General features: G+C 36.0%; 1 protein-coding gene across 9 annotated transcripts; it reads right to left on the bottom strand.

Moving 5' to 3' along the window:
- Nucleotides 1-2,277: 2,277 nt before the first annotated feature.
- On the bottom strand, nucleotides 2,278-5,935 carry LOC111369833. Of its 9 annotated transcripts, none has more exons than XM_022991518.1 (10): nucleotides 5,808-5,935; nucleotides 5,470-5,540; nucleotides 4,691-5,291; nucleotides 4,399-4,555; nucleotides 3,806-3,986; nucleotides 3,652-3,698; nucleotides 3,469-3,597; nucleotides 3,248-3,372; nucleotides 3,052-3,149; nucleotides 2,385-2,968 (listed from the first exon to the last, which is right to left on the bottom strand). In XM_022991518.1, exons 5-10 carry the CDS (start codon nucleotides 3,813-3,815, stop codon nucleotides 2,844-2,846), a joined length of 534 nt encoding a protein of 177 aa, XP_022847286.1. In that variant the 5' UTR covers nucleotides 3,816-3,986; nucleotides 4,399-4,555; nucleotides 4,691-5,291; nucleotides 5,470-5,540; nucleotides 5,808-5,935; the 3' UTR covers nucleotides 2,385-2,843. The 9 variants fall into 9 exon arrangements, with proteins under 9 accessions (XP_022847285.1, XP_022847286.1, XP_022847279.1 ...); XM_022991511.1 differs by having other exon boundaries at nucleotides 3,652-3,986; nucleotides 4,691-4,864; nucleotides 5,094-5,291; XM_022991513.1 differs by having other exon boundaries at nucleotides 3,652-3,986; nucleotides 4,691-5,162; nucleotides 5,252-5,291.
- Between the last annotated feature and the right edge of the window lie 9,656 nt (nucleotides 5,936-15,591).

Here is a 15,591-nt window from a genome sequence, read left to right as displayed (position 1 = left end):
CCCACTTGCCCTTGTAACAAATTTCTGTTGCTGCCTCCTCCTAGTTGCTTCTCAATCCTTCTTGTTTCTTCTAGAATGGGTGACGCGGATGGAAGCCTATCATTACCCCCGTTTCCAAATCCACCTTGTCCTCAAGGTGGGAGTCCGGTAAGTGTTGGCAGATAGACCTTTATGATTCTCATGAAGCTTCATTTGATGGTAAGCCTTCTGGGTCAGACTTTCCTGTGAAGCTTTCAGCAACAGATTGCAGTCCTGAATTCGTTGGGCTACTTCCATTAGTTGGCCCAACCCTTTTGGGCTTAATAACTTGATTGCAGCCCTAATATCAAGCTTTAACCCATTAACAAAAGTGCTTTCCAAGACTACCTCAGGTTCATCTATTAAAAACGCAGCCAACACCTCAAACACACACCGAAATTCAGCAACAGTATCACCTTGATTTATTGCCAGGAACTTCTCAAAGATGCTTCCCTCTTGCTTTGGCCGAAAATGCAGCGGGGCTGTTGCTTGAATTGCTGCCAGTTTTGGAAAGGCATTCTGGCCGATTGTTTCGAAGATTCCCTGGAGGCTTTGAAGTTTGGTAGCCCCTTATTTTTATTGTGATGCCCGATTGGATTCTTCTCCCGCCATCGATGATATAATCGCTTCCTTGCTTGCAGCATATTGGCGTAACTGGGGCTTGGATTAATCTGGGTGTATATAGTTGTTGGGCCATTTTCCTTTATTTTATTCTGGCCCATTTCACCTAGGGCTTGATTAAGTAAAACTTTGTAATCCTCTTGTTGGGCCGCCTCTATATCATACTCTAAACCCACTAACTTCAACAATCTCTCTCTTGTCATCTTCTCACAAATAAGCCTATTAACAAACCGCCTTTCCCACATCGCATATGAGATCTCTGACAATGGAGCGGCTGGTAATCCAGATTGGCGATAATCACTCACCAACCCTTCCTGTAGGAAGGCTAAAAGTTTCTCCTCATTGGTGCCTTCTCCGGTCGATCGAGATCTATTCATCAGTAGCCCCTGTAATTCCTTCCCAACAATTGAAACTCAATTGGGGTTAATACCATAATTGAAATGCACCACGACCTCCATCTCTTGTGCAATCTGTCTTTTTGTGGTCTTTTTCGCAATAAATCCAACTACCAAATTCAATAAAACCTTCAATTTATCATCAACAGAATTCAGGCATATATTTGTGTAATTTGGGCTGCTCATAATTGGGCTGAAAAAAGGTAGGTTATAGTTGTTAGTTTTAGATCTATATGGGCCGAAATTTGGTTGGCCCCTTGCTTCATTTTGATTTTCCACTTTTTGGGCTGGCTCAATAATTTGGTCCACCATTTGAGCCTTCCGTATGACCTCCGCTTGTCTTGCCGATTTCACGCCACTGGGGAGATTTCCTTCCAACACCGTTTCCAGACTCGTCGGCGATGGAGCTTCCAGATTCTCCATCATTCTTTGATCCTCCTTGACCGTCCTCTGCTCTCCAAAAAACTAGCCAGCTGAATTATCACCATGGAACACCGTATCTGGAATTGTCGGCATCTTCATCTTCTTCGACGTGTTTTGTAGCAGCCATCTTGGTTCAAGACTCTCCGACAGAGAAGACTCTACAACTCCTAACGGATTCTCCTTTTTGATGGTGTCTTCTTGTTGAGGTGGATTCCAGTTTGTGTCCTCTTAAGACAAACCAAATTTGTCAATCATTAACCCTTTCAATTCTCTTCAAGTTTGCACTGGCATTTGTCGATCGACCTCCTGAAACCAAATCCATGTATGCCAGTCAAAACAGGCTGTTGCAGCCTCTATTTTCTCAGCCTCCAACAATTGATTTTGGGAGAAGATCTCATCCGCTAAGGACACCCAACAATCTGTGTTTTCCCCATGGAATATCGACAAATTTAGCTGGCCGTATGAATCCAGCCCCAAATCACCGTCTCGACCTCCTTCCCGTTGCATTACCATCTTCTCAAGCCGATTCAATAGTGAGATCCAACTCTCTTCTAATTCTTTGCTGAAATTAGTTCTTCTGTCCAAGGATCGAGTGCTCTGATACCAATTGATAGAGTTCCAGTAGTAAAGAAAATAATAATAGGAAATAGTGAAATGAACTTTGATTGAATTGCAAAAAAATTGCAAAGAAAGTAAAGAATAATTAGCCATTCGAGAGGGCTATAACTCTCCTAAAGGTTTCCCTTCTACCCAATCAATAATTCCCTCCTACTAAGTCTCTCTCCTCTCTTATTTATAGCCATTCCCCCTCCCCCCACTTGCCCTTGTAACAAATTTCCGTTGCTACCTTCTCCTAGTTGCTTCTCAATCCTTCTTGTTTCTTCTAGAATGGGCGAGGCGGACGGGAGCCTATCAGAGCTCTGCAGAAGCAAAATGTAGCATAGCATAATTTTTTGCCACCATAAAAGGAGTGTGTATAGAATAAACAATCATATTTGTTCACACAAATAACAAATCACAGTTCAGTTAAACTGTTGTATCTAATAAATAAACCAGATTTTGTTATCATACAACAGTTTAACTGTCAGTTTGAACATCAGGCTCATGAACAACCAACAACCAGATTCAACGTCATCAGTTTGCCACCTAAACGCTCGATTCCAACAGATTCCTCACAATACAAAAAGGAGCTAAGAAAATTTCACAAGCCAACTTCAAACTTCATTCAATCATGTAGGACAGTGAAAGAGACTACAGAACACCTTGCAAGAGTTCCACAGCCTTCTATCTCAAAAGTTGCAAAATTTTAAATGAAAATGAGCTGTATGGTATTTCCAAATATCTTGAAAATGCAAAGGGCTGCAAGAGCAAGAGTTTTTTCACCATTTATTTAGCATATTGTATTCTTAGTGCGTGTAACTCTCCATCTCCAATAAAAGTGCTAGAACAAATAGTCAGCTTTGCCTCCAGAGACCTTGACAAAATTCTTACAGCAATGCAATCTCTTTCATCTGAAAAAAGAAAAGCAGCCATGTGCAGACACATAATTGTAAGAGAATGTGCAAGTGTTGGATAATGTTAGGTTTAATTTTACCCTTTGAACCGTCTTCTGCACATAAATTCTTCAAGTATTCGGAATCCCTTTCCTTCTCACTCTGAATTACTTGCTGCAACCTTCCAAACAATCCACCGCTGCAATTTACCAATTGAGAGTGAGATTCTGACTCAAAGTAGAGGTGTATTATCTACATCCAGCAGCTAACTTGCAAGAATTTAGCACCAGTACCCACCCCAATAGTCTAGGCAGCACTAAGTGTGGCCTCTCATCATTCACAGGAACAGTTCCAAAAGCTTCCTGAAATTGATCCACCATAGTCCTGCAAGGAATATTTGACTTGAAACTTTGAGGGTTCCCCTGAAACAGAAAGTACAAAGTCAGCAAGTGAATTTCACAGATGCCAAATCACAGTCAACTGAACCGAAAATAAATGACCGTTTACCAAGGAATTACCTCATCATCACTGGAAAGTCGATTACCCAAAGCTTCAATTAGGTCATCACCATCCATCCTTCCATCACCCGATGGGGATGGATTTCTATTTGGAATAATCTGTGGGTTTCTTCCTCTTTTCCCAATATCCTAGATAAAATATAAGAATGAATCTTCAATACAGAAGTAAAAGAAGATACTAACCATTTCAGAACTTCCTTGCAGCACCCCACTCCTCTCCTTAAAGCAGTCTAGAAATTCAATTATTGAATGCTCTTTAAAAACACAATTAAGGACCAGTTCCGATTGTACTGTGTGAATCTCAGTCTGCTCTATTTCTTGTCCATGAGAAACCCACCTCGTACCATCAATTGACTGGTTCATGTCTCTGTCAGCTGCAGCATCGAATTGATACGGTAATGGAATATTATCCAAAGCTGTCCCATTCTCATTCTTATGCCTAAGAACTAAAGGCAGATCTTCCTTGCTTGACTGGAAACCAAAAGAAAATTTGGGCTTGGCTTTGTCCCTGCCACCACCTGGAGCAGTCAAGAAGCTATTTGAGTAAATTTGATCATAACTCTAGACCAACAGAAGAACAGTCTCAGAGTTTAAGTGATCTACAAGTGATAGGAATTCAAATAACTTTTTTGATTTAACCATAGGCTGATTCCCACAAGACAATAACTCTATACATAATAGTCAAGCAAAAACTCTTCACATATTCAAAGTTGAGATGCTTTATTTCTCTCTCTTTCCGTGCTTTTCAAATAAGGAGCATCTTTGAGGAAGTGTGAGAAGGTTTGAATGATAAGGGTGGAAATTGAAACAAGATGTAAGAAGCAAATAATTGACAGCAGCATGAATGCATTGGTCACCGCCCATAGATGGAAGAAACATAATGTCAACTTATCAAAATCATTTTGTAGGAAAGAGAAAAAGAGGTGATACTTTTAGAGGATTTGTTTTCCTTCACGAAGGCACCTCCAGATGAGGACCTGCCAGAGTTTTCATTAAAACTAAGTAATGTCGCAGCTTCTCGACTTGCTCTGGACCATGTGCCACCAACATCCCTTTTTACGCTTCCCAGTGTATGAAGGCTAACTTTCTTGAAATTTGAAACAGCATAGTTAAAGACATGGTTTACCGAAGAATATACTAAAAATGGACTGCATTTCAGAACAAAAAAGTGACTTAACAAACAGCAGCTATGAAGTTAATAAAGTATCTTATTAGCACACACCTCATCAGCAGAAGTAATTTCTTCGTCGGAGTTAGAGATCGATGCAACTGTTGGTAAGTAGTCAGTTCTTTCATTCGAGTAGCAAGCAGATATTCTCGGACGACGAATGGAATCATCCTCATCATTAAAGAGAGGGTATTCAATTTCATCATCAATACAAAAACCTACTAGCCTCTGCTAACAAAAAGATTCAAGAGGGAAGCTATGTAAATTGAAAACGTGCACATATTTGTATGGAGGAAAAAGAGTTGATTTATTCTTATGGTAGTGAAAAGAAGGTTTTCTTTAACCTTCTATTCCAGTAAATATGACCAATTTTAATGAATTGATTTGATCTCTGCAGGAGGTCCGGCTAAATATTACTGAGTCAGAAAAAGTAGCTATCGTAGTTTCAGGTTAATACCTAACAAGATGAAGTGGACACTTTTTCTGTTGGATCAAGTTGACAAGAATCCGCAGAGACACACGGGGACTAATTTTTCCAACAAAGTGTGACATACTCATTCAAGATGTAGTTATACATTTGAAATGTGTATAGAAGAAATGAATCAAAATGAATACCTCTTAGTTTCTCGAACTGTGAGAGAACTTGTATTTACCCCTGCCAATTCACATTGAATTACACAATATAAAGAATTTACATTCAAATAGTAACATCAAAAAGTTCGCAATATTGAATTTCGCTATATCAAAAATTTTAAAAATTCAGTTGCTGTTACCTATAAAAAATCATTAAACGTCTATATAACATTTCTTTTGCAATGGTTAACAGTATTCACCTTGTTATCCATAGGACCATCCAAGGAAATATATTTTTCTGACCAATCACCCTCCAAAGTTTCCTCCATTTCTGTTAGTTCCAAATTGAATCAAGAAAAAAAATTGAATAAAAAGCCCTAGCAGAAGTCTAACTTATCTATCTAAATTTGCACTAGAAGAGGTAACTCTATCAGAAATACTCTAATCGGAATCAATGTTATCCTGCAAGTTCGTTCCAAATTGTAGCTTCAAATTAGAAATTCGATAATAATTTTGATTGGCCAGAAATAATGGGATAAAAAAATAAAATATGCAATGCGGAATCTATAATCTGAGAGTAGAAATGGAAATTACTAACCGAGAGCCTGTTCTTCCTCTACATTACTGAAGTCTGATTGAAGAAGAAAATCTGAGAGAGTGAAAATGTTGCGATCTATATTATCCTTCGACTGAGAGATGAGGAGCGCGGGAAGAGAACACTGCTGGATTTATGACCAAAGTCGTACGTCACAATTTTCCAGGGGGCACTTTTCACAAAGGCTTTGTCAAGATACCATTTTTCACTTTGACCAATTTTTTTTTTTTGACATTCATCACAATTACCTTTTAAGGTGTAAAAAATAAACTTATTCTTAAGTTACACGATTACAAAAAAAAATATATTGTTTCAAAGACTAGTATATCCTTATAAGTTATAAAAAATTCCAAACATTTCTCACTTAAATTTTCGAAATCAAATCACTTCTTTTATCTGTTTCCTCCAACACGGACATAGAATGACTTCATTTTTCATCTGCATCAACCGTAAAATTTCATAAATTTATCAAACGCTTAACAAAAAAATTATTTCTAGCCAACACTACGAATCGGTAAGTATATTTACGTATTATTAATTTCGTTTTCGTTGAATTAGTAACTTGTTTTTAATTGTTAAAACTTATTTTTTATATATGCAGATAAATTTTTGCAATTTTAGACAAATCTATAATTTTTTAAGCAAAATTGAAAAAAAATCATTTGAATAAGTCCTAGAATGGGCCATTTGGAAGTCAGGGTCATTCTAGATCCACCCGACCTAGCCTGTTGTTTCCGACGTGTTGGATCTAGCCGGCTAGGCCAATTGTCGGTCCGAACAATTTTTGAAGTCATTTTTATCTTGTAATTATACTTTTTTAACAAATTATGTTCTCCTTATGCAGATATGGGATCGGCTGCAATTCAATTTGCTACTTTAGTAAATTTGAAATGAATGAAAATGAACATTGGGTATGGAAATGGACGAGCGAAAGACGTAGTGTTATTGCAATTGTGATAAGTTCTAGTACATCATATGCAGAAATGTACCATGAATTACAGAACTTGCTCGGCGTCGATCCCCCTCAGTACGACATGGAATTGAGATTTCTATTCAGCGAGCATGCATCCATTTTAATTTCACCTATAATAGTTACTTCTGAAACTGAAATGAAAGTTTTAATTGAATTGAACTAGAATCGCACAACTCTTATTTGCGTAACTTTAGTAGAGAAGAATAACCCCGATGGTGAACATGAAGATTTCGATGGAGGGGATCATAATGTGAATGATTTTTGGGACAAAGTGGAGATAGTTCGTGAGGATAACGTGCCTATTCCCGAGATAGTTGCTCCTCACCATGACCTCACTATTATGCACAGAATTATCTCAATAGTTGGAGACAATGAAAATGACAATGTATTTATAAATGAGAATTTGATTGCACTATCCCATCATAGACATGAGTCGGGGGAGCTCACAGATTGGAACGAGTACACGGTCCTCTAAGTGTTCGCGTATAGTTCCCGATTATGAAGATTTATAAGTCGAGCAATTGTTCAAAACAAATAAAGATTTGTAGGAAGTTGTTCATCGAATAGTTTTGAAACACAACTTTGAGCTTAAAGTGAAAAAATTAAACAATTTGACATATACAATTATCTGCATTGACGACAATTGTCATTGGGGCTTGCAGGCAACGAAAATGGACCCGAATGAGTTCTTCATAGTTTATATATATGCACAGAAACATACCTATAAAAATGATTTATAGACCTTCGGACATCATTAATGATGTTCTTCGAGAGTATGTGATGGTCATGAGTTATCAGAAAACCTGGAAGGCCAAGGAATGCACATTGGAGGACTTAATGGGTTTGGTCGATGAAACTTATGCTAAATTGGTTAGGTATTGCCATAACATGGAAAGAGCTAATCCTGGATTGACATTTTTTATTGAGACGGATGGCAAAAATCGCTTCAAGTATTTCTTCATGGTCCTTTGACAATGCATTAGAGGGTTTTGAAACCCAATGCGACCCTTAATTCTAGTCGACGGTACAATTTTTAAGACTAGATACGAAGACAAGTTGATTATTGCAACATGTCAAAATCCTAACATCCAAATTTACCCTCTTGCATTCAGCATAATCGACAAAGAGAATGACCTAGTGATACGTTGGTTCTTCACGAAATTGCAGAAAGTGATTGGGAATTTTGAGAACCTTGCATTCGTAATTGACTAGGGACAGTCGATAATTAATGGTATCACCAAAGTCTTTCCCAAAACGCATCACGGTTATTGTATGTACCATATACAGGGCAACCTGAAGACTAAGTATCGGGACAGTAGCATAGTTGCATTGTTTAAGAGAGTTGCAAAAGCTTATAGTTTTGAAGAGTTCGATAAATTTATGGTCGAAATAGAAAGTAAATCACATACTGCATGAGAGTATCTAACAGAGATGGGGATTGAACACTGGGCACGATCACATTTTTCAGGACGTTGATACAATATAATAATGTCGCTTAATGCAGTGTTCAAGAATGATCGAGAGTTATCAATTCTTGCAATGATTGAGCACATTTGTAACAAGCTACAGTAGTGATTTCATGATCGATGTGAGGAATCATAGAGTTGCACAACTGTGCTAACCCCCGCTCAGGAAAATAAACTCTTCAAGATGTTGAAGGTGACGAAAAAGGTATGTGTGAGACTACTGGACCAGTTTCGCTTCTCTGGAAGATGTGGACGTAATATCGGATATATCGTGGACTTGAATGATAACACGAGCACGTGTAGACGTTTCAGTTGGAAAGTTTTTCATGTACACATGCAGTGGCAGTAGTTATGCATAGTGGATTTTCAGTTATTATTACATGACTGATTATTGAAAAGTATCGTATGCCGAAACGATATATCCTGTACCAAATTAAGCCAAGTAGGAAGTTCCAGACCACATTTGCCCACTTAACAGTGCGTTGTCACCCAGAGTCAAACCACATACTCCTGGATATATACGCATGTCTAGAATACCATTTATTGAAAAATTTCCTCGACCTCGTAAGTGCGGCACGACAGGGCATACTTACGAATTTTGCACAAATCATATTTCATTATATAACAATTCAACAGATATGTAATAAAATTTAAAATTTATTTGCTATTTTCACATTCTGTCTGTTATGTAATATTTAGTATTTGTAAAAATCATTGCATTAAATGTTCGACTTTAAATTCAAATTGATGGTTTGAATAGTAGTATTTTTGAAATACCATATTTATTTTAATTATTTATTTAATATATAATTTAATTTTCATTTAAATATTTAATTAATTATTTTAATTATTTACTTAATGTTTAATGAGTTATATAATATTTCATTAATTATTTTACATAAATTTGACAATATTTACAATTATCTCATAATTACAAAAAATCAACGTATAACGTTTACATAAATTTGACAATATTTACAATTACATCGTAATTACAAAAAATCAACATATAAAATATTTATGGATCACAATTGTATTGATACAACCTCGAGATCAATACTTAAAAATTCTATATATTTTATTGTGAAAATATAGTAATCGCCACTGCAAGTAAATAATAATATATTAGTTCGAGCCCTATAATTAAAAAATAAGTTTTCAAATTAAAAACTATTAAATCCTTACGATATTCCTTGTTTCGCAATCGTCATGTTCCGCACAATGGCTAATTTGTCATTTACTCAAATCATCACATGTCTAGCCATCATGAGAATGATTATAATCATTGACTCCAATTGATTTTGTGTCAAATAGCTATGGTCGGAGTCGTACACATAGATAGTGGAATCAGCAAATACGATCACCAGTGAAAAGCAGTATTTGTTCGTGATCACCGGAATGTACATATGTGTACAATTTGTCCATGGCTTTCTGCATGTCCGCTGCAGCCCAATCACCCATTCCAGCATGTATTTAGGTACCACATATCTATTCTCCTAGATAGAAGTGTGCTATGCTCAATATCAACAGCCTGTGCAAACTCGAAGCTCAAGATAACTCGACTAGGAATGTCAAAAGATCTCGGGTGTCTTCGAGCCCGATCACGTAACAATTTCATGGCCAAGTCGATATGCTGAAACAAAAATACCAATAAAAAAGAGAAATTGTCAATATATCATAATAAATAAATTAACAACTTCTGTAAACATAATATACTTGCATCATTGGCGAGCCAAGCTGAGGTCGTTAATATATCTTCGAACCATTTCTTAGCGATCAAAATTGTCTTCTTCCCAATCTTATAGCTATTTTTGAAAAATGAAAAAGTGAAATGTTACAAAAAGTACAAATGATACTTATATATATATTAGTAAAATCATAAAATACTTACTCGAATTTAAGGGATTTGAACCATTCATTGAATGCCTTGTGTCAAACTGGGTCGATCTTGTAAAAGAGATTGGGGAACGTCCCATCCACAAACGTCCTTCTCTTTTCCTCGACCGTCTAGGGAGAAACGATGTACTGTGACGACAATATCGACCTCTTACCGACCATCAGCTCTGGTACGTTAGCAGCATGCTTTTTACCTTTCCTTACCTCCGCTGCCCCCTTCGACACGAAGACTATGTTCTCCGTCGTCCTTGGCATCCTCTTGTCCTTTACCGCCCCCTCTGCCTCATCCCCCTCCTGTAACACTCCTGTAACACTGCCACGAGTTTTATGTAACGTGATTTAACTGTAATCGTACAGTGTCAAATTTTGTAGTATATTAAGGAATTGAAAAGTGTCGAACCCACAGGGATTGATATTCGACTTCTACTGAATACTATAATTTTGTCCGCGTTTACTTTATTTAGACAATCGGATGTTAAATTGATGTTTGAATATTAAACTAATGTCGATGAATTAAATAACGTAGGGAACATGAATCAATTTTTTAAAGATTGGATTAGAATTATGTAATGTCTAGGGAGTGATTTCACCATATTATCGATATAATTCTCAACACCTATAGATATTCCTATCAACTATTTCTCCAATTCATAAGCAAGAATCCTAAATTAATTCTATTTCCTTCTCTCGAACGTCAAATAGAACTTATCTCTATATTTTAATCCCAATATCTCTATTCCGAATTAAATATATAACGATTATCAAGCACTTGGTCCTTGTTTTACCCTCAAAGATTTGCACTTTCTCTCGAAACCTACAAATCTAAGTTATATTGTTCTTAGATCACGCCTAAATTTTCCTCTCTCGAGAGTCAAATTTAGAGTAACAATTCATTCAATTGGTGATCAGGCAATTGAAAGCATTACGTAAGAACAATGCAAATCAATTCTGGAAAAATCAATGGGAATATTATAAAGAAATAAAATTATGTCTCAAATAGGTTACATCAAACCCTAGATTTAAAAATTTAGTTCATAATGGAGAATAAAATTGCAATGAAATACAAAATAGAGTGCATGGATAAGAGAAAGATAGAAAAACACTCAAGTTGCTGCTCTATTTTTCAGTCTTGTTGTTTAATTTCTCAGTTTTCTGCCTACTTCTTCTCCAAAATCGGGTCAATCTTCTCTCAATTGGTGCTTCTTTTTCTCTTGCCTCTTCAGCTGTCTCCCCCCAAACTTGGTCTTCATCTTGGTATTTATATTTTCTAAGAGTCCTCAATAGTTAGGGTATGATTTGTGGGCCGAAAAGATAATTAAAAATCCGACCTTTATGTTTTCGGGATTTGGTGCCACGGTGCCCAAGTACGGTGCCATGGCCCGACGATGATAATGTTAATTGACGCCATGACGCTAGTGTTTTTGCTTCGTTTCCTCTTTGTTGGGCGCCATGACGCCAGCGTTACTGCTGGTTTGAACTCTTTTGGGCCCCATGGCGTCCCTTTTTCAACGCCATGGCGCCAGTGCCACTGCTTTGCTTCTCTTCACTTTGTTTTCCAAGCCTATTTTCCACTCCAATCTTATTCAATAATTGCTTATTCATGCTCCATTTCATTGATCATCATTTTTGCTCATCACAGGCTCCCAATAGTAGTATTTTCTCTAGAGTTGTCCAAACTGCAAAACAACACGAACACACACATCAAAACGTTCAAAAATACCCAAGAACAAATAAAAAAACGTGATTTAGAAGCTCTAGTTTAATGAGTGAATTACACTCATCAAACACCCCCAAACTTAGTTCTTTGCTTGTCCTCGAACAAATACAAAACTAAAGATAATCATTAACGAATACAAAAGCACAACTAAACAGACAAAGTCACTCAAAAGAAACTTTATGTTAGACACCTTGCATTTATAGCTCAAGATTAAAAACACAGCGTCAAATTCATGAATTACTTCAAAACTACGATGCACGCGTCAAATTCTCGCTTATTCAATGCAAACGGGTGTGTGTGAGGAGAGTTAAGCACAACGCTGTACAATAATAAATTGACCCAATTTTCGACCTTAAAAGTCAAATATTTCCTTGCATCGCTCGTGGGATTCACACACCCCCAAACTTAGTTCTTTATCTTGGTATTTATATTTTTTAAGAGTCCTCAATGGTTAGGGTATAATTTGTGAGCCGAAAACATAATTAAAAATCCAGGTTTTATTGTTTCGGGATTTGGCGCCACGACGCCCAAGTATGGCGCCAGTGTTTCTGCTTCGCTTCCTCTTTGCTGGGCACCATGTCACCTAGGTCTAGTGCCATGGTGCCAGGGTTACCGCTGGTTTGAACTCTCCCTTTTTCGACGCCGTGGCGCCAGTGACTCTGCTTTGATTCTCTTCACTTTGTTTTCCGAGCCTATTTTCCACTCCAATCTTAATCAGTACTTGCTTATTCATGCTCCATTTTATTGATCATCATTTTTGCTCATCGCAGGCTCCCAATAGTGGTATTTTCTCGAGAGTTGTCCAAACTGCAAAATAACACAAACACACACATCAAAACGTTCAAAAATGCCCAAGAACAAATCAAAAAACGTGATTTAGAAGCTCTAGTTTAATGAGTGAATTACACTCATCAAACACCTTTGCTACCTCCTCCGATATCCCCTCTACCTCTACTAGTACCCCATCGGTTACCTCTTCTGATATACCCTCAGCTACTTCCTTCAATACGCTCTCTACCTCTGATAGTACCACATCTGTTACTTTCTCCCGTACCCCCTCCACACCCTCCATGTCATGTGCCAAAAATGAATTGTTCGCCTCCTCCAATGGCCGCGACGAATCATCATACCTCATTCGACCCTCTTGCTCCTGAGAACCTTTAGTCCCCCTGTCGCTCCCTCTATCCTGAGGACATCCAGTCCATTCGTCGTTCGCTCCATCCCGAGAGCCGTCAGTCCTTCATAGGCTTGCTATATCACCTCGTATCATTGCAACCTCAGCATAAAAGTCTCCTAACCCGGCTCGTAGCATCGCGACTTTTCTATATAGCATGCATACTATTTGTTTACAAACAGTTAGCAAGATTTTATCAACCTTCCCAATCAAAATTCCTTAGGCAACTTTTGACACAAATTATCTTTTAATATAGATATACTTTGGATTAAAAGAATGCCAACAAATAAAACTCATAGATAAGACTACCAACAAATACAATACACAAACATGTATGCACCGGTTCATGAATATCATATGTATTATGAATTTCACAACTAATTATCATATATTCTGGTGCATCAATTTTAGATTTTCCACTCTAATTTCGGAATATTAGAATTTCTTCTAATGGGTCAAAACCAGAATCTACATTATATGGTGCATGATTGAATAATATCAGATTGTTTGTCCACAAATCAACTTGAAATATATCGTAATGAATTCAACATATAAATGAATGATACCAAGATATAGAATCACTATCGATTCTGTTATAATATACAGATTCATTACACGTGAATTTCTCTAATTAAAATGTTGTAATAGAACACATTTACTAGAATCATGATATGTCAAAATTTTGTCTTATGATTTTATTCATGCAGTATCTTGATTTCGATTGCAAATAAAATATAATATGCATAAGAAAATTCATCTTAAGATTGTTGGAGAATACACCGATTATGTGCATATTATATTCATAAAAGCATACCGTTTATTTGCGTGAAATCAAAACATAATTTCGACTTACCAAAATAGAATTTGAGAAGCAAAATAATAATAGTTACCGAATCCGAATGCATGAATATGGATTCATCTTTTTTTATTCTTGAACGAAAGTAAGTTATTCTTTTGAATCAAACCAACGATTATCGAATTTGACCATTTCCATTCTTGAATTAAAACATTTGAAATGAGAGAATACTATTTTTTGCACTTTTTATTTATTTAGTTTTTAGAAATATAATAGGAAAATAAATTATTCTACACTATTTCAATGGACTTTTGGACCTAAATTTATTATTAAATACAAAATGTATTAACTAATAGAAAGTTTAATAATAAAATGACATGAAAAAATTCAATGACATAAATGTTATAACGACAAAGATTAAGAACTTTAAGTACAGTTAAAATGTTGTGTAAAAAGTAAAAAATTGTAGTGTGAATATAATTATCCTTATAAAATTAGTACTAATATTCTTTGAATTTACTAGTTTGCCACTCCACTTGTTAATTTCTTAAATTTATCCAATATCTATTAAATTTGGGGATTAGCCATTAAGTTTTTCTTCTCCACAATCGAAATATTTTTTAGGTTGGAATAAGGGCAGTTTGACATGACTTTTGAAAATTCAAAAAAAGCATTTGAGATCCAAAAGTTACTTTTGAACCCATTTAACTAATTTTATGAATGTGCTTCTAGTAATTAAAAACACTTTAGGAATAGAAAGAGCTTTTAAAAATTCGTTTTCAAATAAAAAGTAAAGTAACTTTCTTCAGCAAAAGCAAAAGTAAGACATGCCAAACATAACCTAAATCGAGATAGCTCGGAGATGGAAAAATCATATGTAAAAATTTGTATGACAAAATTAGTTGAGAATTCAAATGCTAGATTGGACGTTAAAGCGAGCTTTGATGTGAATGGAACAATTATAGAACACTTTGACTAAAAAAAAAAAATAATAATAATAAACTGCAGTGTCACCCCTAAATCATTTCATCCTAAAAGAATTTATTTTTGAATTTTTATGTTCATTTCTAAACTTTTTAAGTCAATAAATTTATTTTTCGATAGATCCAAAACTTATTGGAGTATGCACAAAATGGACGGTTTGTCGAGCACAAAAATTGACCCGATTATTATAATAATTAATATTAAACCTACTGCAAAGGTTATGGATAATAGTTTAATCTTTAAATCAACCGGCTGCAGGCGGTGGTTTTATTATGATGCTTACTATATTGCTGTAAAGAAGTTGAAATCTTCAATGCTTGAAAGTTGAGTATTTCAAAACGTAACAAATAATTGACTTATTCGAAGATTAAAAGCACGCTTTAATTAATTAGAGAATAAGAGTTTAATTTTTTTTTTTCATTTCATAATATTTTCTCTTTTAAAAATTGGATAAGAAATGAACCAGTTACCGCCAATCAGATTGATGAAGAACCGTGAACACAAGTCAGAAAAATATCATCTCAACCAAGTGAAGCAAGAGCTTGTTATCGATTTGAAAGAAAAATCATCGTTGTCGATAATGTAAATAGTGTAGTTCAACACCAATTTCTCAACCATAGGAAGACTTTGTTTGTGCAATTGTTTGTAGTTCAATAAATCAAACATATCGTAACTATACGTGCCTTTGATTTTGTCAAGTCAATAAACAAGGAAGGAATTGTTAATTGAATTTTGCATTTAAATTGTGATTTTGGGATTAATGCAACCCCCCCCCCCCGGG

This window comes from Olea europaea, chromosome 20, assembly GCF_002742605.1.
Source record: "Olea europaea var. sylvestris chromosome 20, O_europaea_v1, whole genome shotgun sequence".
Classification (NCBI taxonomy): domain Eukaryota; kingdom Viridiplantae; phylum Streptophyta; class Magnoliopsida; order Lamiales; family Oleaceae; genus Olea; species Olea europaea.
The sequence above is the reverse complement of the archived record's forward strand: the minus strand, read 5'-3'. Positions and strand labels throughout refer to the sequence as shown.